Genomic DNA, 7,465 nt, shown 5'->3' on the forward strand with positions numbered 1-7,465 from the left:
GACCTCAGGCGGGTCCCCTCTCCTGTTACAAGGAGCCTCCCTCGTCTGTCAGCCCTACCCTCCAAATGCCAGACCTCAGCGACCGTTGGGTCCAAGCAGTCTTTCCCCAGACTTCTCTCTGGGTTGGCTCCTTTCTTTCATTCGCTTGTCATCCCCTGGGAGTGATCTGCCCAGCCTCGTAAATACCACCAATTCCCTGTCAATGAAAATAATCGATGAATACTGTACAATAAAAATAGAAAAGAGTTTTATTTGAGTCAAACTGAGGACTACAGCCCAGAAGACAGCCTCCCAGATCATTCTGAGAAATCGCTCCAGAGAAGCATGGTTTTCAACAGTTCTACGTATTGTCAGAACAAAACGTTAAACACGTCAGGGATATGTTTCTTCAAGTTTTCAAAACAAATGGACCGCCATGCATACACAATGCCTCGGCAGTTGGCCTTGGCACCTGGGAATGAAGTATTACTGATGGAGTGTCAGCCTGGCGTCCCAGGAAGGGAGGCAGCACGTGCTTTACTTCTGGTCCAGACGCCCTTTTCTTTTCTAATTAAAGCAGATGTACCATGCGTGTTTGATAGGCCACAAACAAGCTATTTTAGTTCAGTTCAGTCGCTCAGTCATGTCAGACTCTTTGCGAACCCATGTGCACCAGGCCAGACTTCCCTGTCCAACACCAACTCCCAGAGCTTGCTCAAACTCATGTCCATTGAGTCATGATGCCATCCAACCATCTCATCCTCTGGCGTCCCCTTCTCCTCCAGCCTTCAATCTTTCCCAGCATCAGGGTCTTTTCCAATGAGTCAGTTCTTCACATCAGGTGGCCAAAGTATTGGAGGATTTTAGTTAGCGTAAAATTAAAATTAACTCATGTATAAGGCAGAATCACTTCCCCATATCTTTTAAAATCCTGTCCATAACATTCATCGTTATCTGAGTTAGCTGACCTTTTTATGGGCTTCCCTGGTAGCTCAGTTGTAAAGCATCCGCCTGCACTGCAGGAGTCGGGGGTTGATCCCTGGGTCATTGGGAAGATCCCCTGGAGGAGGAAATGGCACCCCACTCCAGTATTCCTGCCTGAAGACTCCCATGGACACTGGAGCTTCGCAGGCTCCACAGTCCGTGGGGTCGCAAAGAGTCGGACACAACTGAGTGACCACACCACACACACACACACACACACACACACACTTCTCTTTATGATTTTGAACCAGGGAGACTGGCAGATGTGGGCTTGATCCTGGCACTGTGACATCAGCCTCGAGTGAGAAGGGAACCTCACGGAGCCTCTCAGAGCCTCGGTTTCCCCAAGGGCATCACCGGGGTGGTGGTGTGTCTCCTGGCCAGCACCAAGAGCCTGAGCACGAGGTAGTAAAGGTTCAGTGAGCCCCCACCTATAGGAGGTCCCTGTAGATCTCAGCCTTCATGCTTGGGCTGGTCCACCAAGGTTATGTGTTGTACCATGTACAGAGGATGAGGATCACATGGTTAGACAGCATCACCGACTCAATGGACATGAGTCTGCGACCTCCGGGAGATACTGAAGGACAGGGAAGCCTGGCGTGCTGCAGTCCATGGGGTCGCCAAGAGTTGGACGCGACTGAAAGGCTGAACAGCAGCCACCACCAGCACCGAGGTTTCTGCAGGCTCCCCGCTGTCACGTCAGCAGGCTCCTCCTCCCGCCGGGAGCTCGGGTGTGGATGCAGCGGCGGCCGCGGGGCCGAGCGGTGCCCCCGCCTTCTTGCCCACAGCGTGCGTCTTCTGGTGCTGGATGAGCGCGGAGGAGAAGCTGAAGGCCTTGCCGCATCCGCCGCACTCGTAGGGCTTCTCGCCGGTGTGCACGATGTGGTGCTGGACCAAGTAGGCGCGGTTGCTGAAGGCCTTGCCGCACTCGGGGCAGGCGTAGGGCCGCTCGCCCGTGTGCGTCCGCCGGTGCAGCGTCAGCGACGAGCCGTGGCTGAAGGCGCGGCCGCAGTCGCCGCAGCGGAAGGGTTTCTCGCCAGTGTGCACCTTCTGGTGTTCGAGCAGGGAGGACACGTGGCCGAAGGCGGCGCCGCACTCCGGGCACTTGTAGGGCCGCGCGCCCGTGTGCGCCAGGTGGTGCTGCACAAGGTGCGAGCGGTTGCTAAAGGCGCGGCCGCAGGCCCCGCACGCGTATGGCCGCTCACCGGTGTGCGTGCGCCGGTGGCGGCTCAGGTGCGACACCTGCGTGAAGGCCTTGCCGCACTGCGCGCAGGCGAAGGGCTTCTCGCCCGTGTGGATGCGCCGGTGCTCGTTGAGCGAGGCGCTCTGGCTGAAGCGCGCGCCGCACTCAGCGCAGGCGAAGGGCTTCTCACCCGTGTGCACGCCGCGGTGTTGCGCCAGGTGCGCGGCCTGCGTGAAGGCCTTGGCGCACTGGCCGCACGTGTAGGGCCGCTGGGCCGTGTGCGTGCGCTGGTGGCGGAGCAGCGCCGAGGAGAAGCGGAAGGCCTTGTCGCAGCGCGCACAGGCGAAGGGCTTCTCGCCCGTGTGGATGCGCTGGTGCTCCCGCAGCGACGAGCGGCTGCGGAAGGCCTTGGCGCACTGGCTGCAGGCGAAGGGCCGCTCGCCCGTGTGCACACGCCGGTGCTGCGCCAGGTGCGTGGGGCGCGCAAAGGCCTTGCCGCAGTCGGTGCAGCGGTGGGGCCGCTCGCCCGTGTGCACACGCCCGTGCGCCGCCAGATAGGAGCCCTGGCTGAAGGCCTTGCCGCACTCGGCGCAGGCGTAGGGCCGCTCGCCCGTGTGCACGCGCTGGTGCTGCGCCAGGTGCGCGCTCTGGCTGAAGGCGCGGCCACAGTCCGCGCAGGGGAACGGCTTCTCCCCGGTGTGCGTCCTCTGGTGCAGCGTGAAGGCCGAGCAGTAGCTGAAGGCCTTGCCGCAGTCCCCACACTTCCACGGCTTGCTGGGGCCACCGCCCCCTCGCTCCGCCACCTCCTCCGGCTCCGGCTCCGCGCTGGCGGCTGCCTTCTTCAGGGTCCTGCGCTTTCCTGGAGCGCCGCGTCTCTGGGGCCGGTGGTCAGCCTGGGGAGTCGGAGGACTGCAGCTGGTCTCGGGGGTTCCGGCGGCGACCTCATCATGCTCGGGCACCCCGTCCCTGGTGGGGTTTTCCTTGCGGGCCTCCTGCTTCAAACAGGTTTCCGCCTTCTTTGGCCCGTCCTTGAACCCACCGTCGGGTTTGGGGGTTTCTCCCAACTTGGAGCTCTGGGGAGCGGCGCCCTCCAGGAGTGCTTCCATCCCGGCTTTCCGAGCTGCTGCCTCGATTTCACATCTTTGTTATGGGAAAAGTAGGGGAGGAGAAGCGGGAGAGAGAAAGAAGGAAGGAAAGAAAGAAAGAAAACAACGGAGAACTAAACTGGTCTGTCACCGGTCTCAGGCTGGGAAAAGGTCAGCGTGGGGCCTGTCTACAGGGCTGCCTGGGTCAGACCGGTGTCCTGGGGCCACCCTGTGCGTTCTGTTCAACAGGTGAACAGGATCCCGGGACTCAACTCTCCGATGCCAAGAGCACCCCCATACCCGCCAGGTGTAGCAACCAAGTGTCTCTAAACCCTGCTGCTAGGGATTCAACTGCGTCCACGCAAAATGTATACTGAAGCCCTCACTCCTGGTGTGTACCGCGGTCAGTATCCGCCACTGGGGGCAGACCCCTGGGGTGGGCGGGCGAGTCGGGGGCCATCCTGGGGGTGATGGCATCACCCCCTGAACACACCCTTCCCTGAAAGACCATGGATCCAGACGGTCGTGTGTCTGCCCCCTGGGCCTGAGCCTCCCTGGAAACTGTCTTCCATGAAACTGGTCCCTGGTGCCAGAAAGGCTGGGGCCTGCTGCTTTAAGCTCTTGCCACGTATTAGCTCTTTATTCCACAGTGAGGCTCTTGGAAGCGGCGATGCCAGGGCTCCAGAGCTTTTCCCCCTTCCTCTCTCCCCTCCACTTAAAGTCACCAATGGCTCCATGAAAGCCTCACTCCTCTCCATGGCCCGCACAGCAGCTGCCCAACTTCAGCTTCTACCCCACCCTCCCCTGCTCTGAGCTTGCCCTTCTCCAGCCAAAGGCCTCCTCCCTGTTCCACAAATGACTCTGGGCATGCTCCTGCCACAGGGCCTTTGCACCGGCCGTTCCAGCTGCCTGGAAGGCTCGTCCCCCAGTGCAGGCCTCACTGAGGAAGTGATGGCGTGAGCATTCTGGCCTGCGAGCACTGCCAAGTGCAAAGGGCCTAAGCTGGGACCACAACCAGGGTGTCAGAGGACAAGTAAAGGGGCTGGGCGCGGGGCGAGGGCTGGAGAAGTGTGACCTGGGCAGAGTGCAGGGAGACTCGTACAATGCGGTGAGGGCAGCTGAAGCAGGGTCTTTGTGCAGGGTGAGCGCTCTGCCGGCGGGACCCAGGCTGGGCCGGTCCCAGTGTGGGGTCACCCCTCCGGTAGCCCCCAGGCTTGAGCAGGGCCTGGCGGGGTCCCCAGAGCAGGCAGTGGTACCCACCTCGTGGGTTTGGGAGCACCGGGTCCCATCCACGTCTCCCGGGCTGTGGCGCCTGTCCGGGCTGCACGTGCCTCCCGTGTAGGTCCAGCTGATGTCTGTGCAAGAAAGCAGCAGGGATGTGAAGGCAGATGCCTGGGCAGACGCCGGACACAGGGTGTCCCCTCCGTGTGCGTGTGGGGACGGTAGGTGGAGTCAGGGCGGGCTGGACCTGGGCCGGGCAGGTACACAAACAGGCAACGGAAGGGGAGACACAGACATGCTCAGAGGCAGTCACATCACCCACAGACACACACTGGGGTGGCATGCGACCATACTGGGGGAAGGAGGCGGTTAACAGCATCCCTCCCTCGGCACTCGGATGCCTTTACACTCCCATGTGCTGTGGGTGACAAGGAGGCCAGCCATCTCACACATGTGCACAACTCCAAGTGCACCTGCGGTCACGCTTGCCCACGCACACACACGGCTACACATATGGTAAGTCACACGTGGCGGCTGCCCAACGGGCAGGCCCGGCCTGGGACAGCACCCGCCGTGGCACACCCATCACATGCAGTCACGCGGTGGGCAGAGCTTCACACAGGCCCAGAGTCACAGGTGTGCAGCGTCTCCCCCACGCGCGCGCACACACACAAACACAACTCCACGCTCCTGAGGTCTCTCACAAACACCCCAGGCACGGCCCGCCACACTCAGGCACGCTCAGGCACACACAGACCATCGGGCTCCAGGCTGGCAGACACACCTGCGGAGCCTTCCCACACAGGTGCACACCCAGGAACTGTGGAATTATATACCTCACACCTAACCAGGAGAACACATTCCACACATGCTCCAAGTCACACAAAGACAGACGTCCCCAAGTGCTCGAATTTTCGGGCAAAGGCCGCGAGGGCCAGGCACGTGCCACGAAGTCACACGCACAGGTGCACGGGCACAAAGTTCTGGTGTGACAGGCGGGCTCACACGCACGGTGACACATGCAGATACACGTCTGCACCAGAAAAACTTCTGGAGTGGCACGCGGGGCGGGTGAGGACGTACCGGGAACACACGGACACACACAGGGACCCGCGCACAACATCCGCGCATGCGCACACCACACCCCGGCGCCCTCGCCTCGGGACCAGCTTCGAAGGCCTCGGGCGGCTCCCGCCAAGCGTGGCGGGCTCGAGTCAGTTTCTCCACAGTCTCTGGCCCTACCTGGTCCACGCGGACCCCCTGAGGCCCCTCGTCCCGCGGTGGCGCGGACATGCAGGCCTCACGAAGCAAGGCAGCAGACTCCACAGTCGGGTCCAAGCGCCGGGCCGACCCGCTGTGTGCACGCCCGCCGGGAGAGCTGCGGCCCGTTTGGGGCTCCCAAGAACTACAACTCCCAGAAGGCGCCGCGCTGCGCCCACACAGCGACTGAGGCCCCCCCCCTCCACCCCGTGCCGGCGTCACCGAAACTACAACTCCCAGAAGGCCCTGCGTCGGCACGCTGTGGAAAGAAGACAGCCTCTCCAAGAGCCCGAGGAGGGCGGGGCCGGCACATGGGGGCGGGACTCCGCGTCCTCAAGGAGGGGGGCGGAGTCCGCAGAGCCTCAAAAGACTGAGGATCAGAGAGGCGAAGTTAGTCACCCCAGGTCACACAGCACTGTGGTTTGCATGCCACAGTTCACCATTAAGCAATGGAAGTCATTTGTCTCAGACGATTGCTGTAGTTCCACCTGAGAGCAGAGAAGGTGAAAAACTCATTGACGTTGGCAAATGATTATAGCAGAGAACTTGAAATAGGAGTAATTATTGGCCTGCCATTACTGTAAAGTGCTTCTCCATAGAATTAGACTTCCTAAATTATTCTCTTCATAGGGTGAGCCTTCGTAAGTTATTCACTTGGCTATTAGAGAAATGGGCACAAGATCATTTTTAGATAGTTGGGAAGGCAGTGTGAACGGACAATCATGCATGACGTGATAAATGTATGTCACCAAAATCACAAAGCCCTGTGAGACACCGTATTACTTTATGTTCTCCCAAGGCTGCCCATTAAACCGTAACACCTGCCTTTATTATTAAGGTGAAGTATGTCGGAGAAGGCAATGGCACCCCACTCCAGTATTCTTGCCTGGAAAACCCCATGGACGGAGGAGCCTGGTGGGCTGCAGCCCATGGGGTCGCAGGGAGTCGGATATGACTGAGCGACTTCACTTTCACTTTTCACTTTCATGCATTGGAGAAGGCAATGGCAACCCACTCCAGTGTTCTTGCCTGGAGAATCCCAGGGACGGGGGAGCCTGTTGGGCTGCCGTCTATGGGGTCGCACAGAGTCGGACACGACTGAAGCGACTTAGCAGCAGCAGCAGCAGCATAGTCGCTGTACAATATTATATGTTTCAGGTATACAGCATAGCGGTTTACGATTGTTAAAGGTTACACTCCATTTATAGTTAATATAAAATATTAGCTATATTTTGTATTTAGCACAATAAGTGCTTGTAGCTTATTTTATACATAGTAATTTGTGTTTCTTAAGCCCATACTCCTATTTTATGCCTTCCACCATTCCTGTCTCTGCTGGACATGCTCTCTTTACCCTTCAATTTTTTATTTCGTATGTAGACCTCCACAGGCATTATGGGTTTCCCCTGTCCTTCTGGAAGCTTCTAGCTCTGCATGGTAAGAATATGCCCAGTGTCCCTCCCAGCCTGGGCCTCAAGGAGCAGAACCTCCCTCCAGCCTACAGACCCAGGAGCATGAGATTAAAGGATTGTTCTCTTAAGCCACCAAGTCTTTTTTTTTCTGGTTTAATTTTACATTTGAAGATTTAAAAAACACCTCTTACACATTCCATAAACCATACAGGTTTATGGGAGGGAGCTCAGACGACAAGCATTTTTTTTCTAATCGCCAAAAAGCTTCCCCCGCCCCCCCCCCCATTTAAAAAAAAAAGTGGGAATTAATCCAATACAAGAAAAGACCTTTCTATTCAAGT

At 58.5% G+C, this 7,465-nt stretch overlaps 1 protein-coding gene across 2 annotated transcripts; it reads right to left on the bottom strand.

The window, feature by feature from the left end:
• Positions 1 to 741: 741 nt before the first annotated feature.
• On the bottom strand, positions 742 to 5,875 carry ZNF835 (zinc finger protein 835). 2 transcript variants are annotated; one of them, XM_025270299.3, is made up of 3 exons: positions 5,695 to 5,875; positions 4,492 to 4,586; positions 742 to 3,286 (listed from the first exon to the last, which is right to left on the bottom strand). In XM_025270299.3, exons 1-3 carry the CDS (start codon positions 5,743 to 5,745, stop codon positions 1,663 to 1,665), a joined length of 1,770 nt encoding a protein of 589 aa, XP_025126084.3. In that variant the 5' UTR covers positions 5,746 to 5,875; the 3' UTR covers positions 742 to 1,662. The 2 variants fall into 2 exon arrangements, with proteins under 2 accessions (XP_025126084.3, XP_044787659.2); XM_044931724.2 differs by having other exon boundaries at positions 4,492 to 4,699; positions 5,695 to 5,833.
• Positions 5,876 to 7,465: the final 1,590 nt, after the last annotated feature.

Source organism: Bubalus bubalis, chromosome 18 (genome assembly GCF_019923935.1).
Source record: "Bubalus bubalis isolate 160015118507 breed Murrah chromosome 18, NDDB_SH_1, whole genome shotgun sequence".
In the NCBI taxonomy this organism is placed as follows: Eukaryota; Metazoa; Chordata; class Mammalia; order Artiodactyla; family Bovidae; genus Bubalus; species Bubalus bubalis.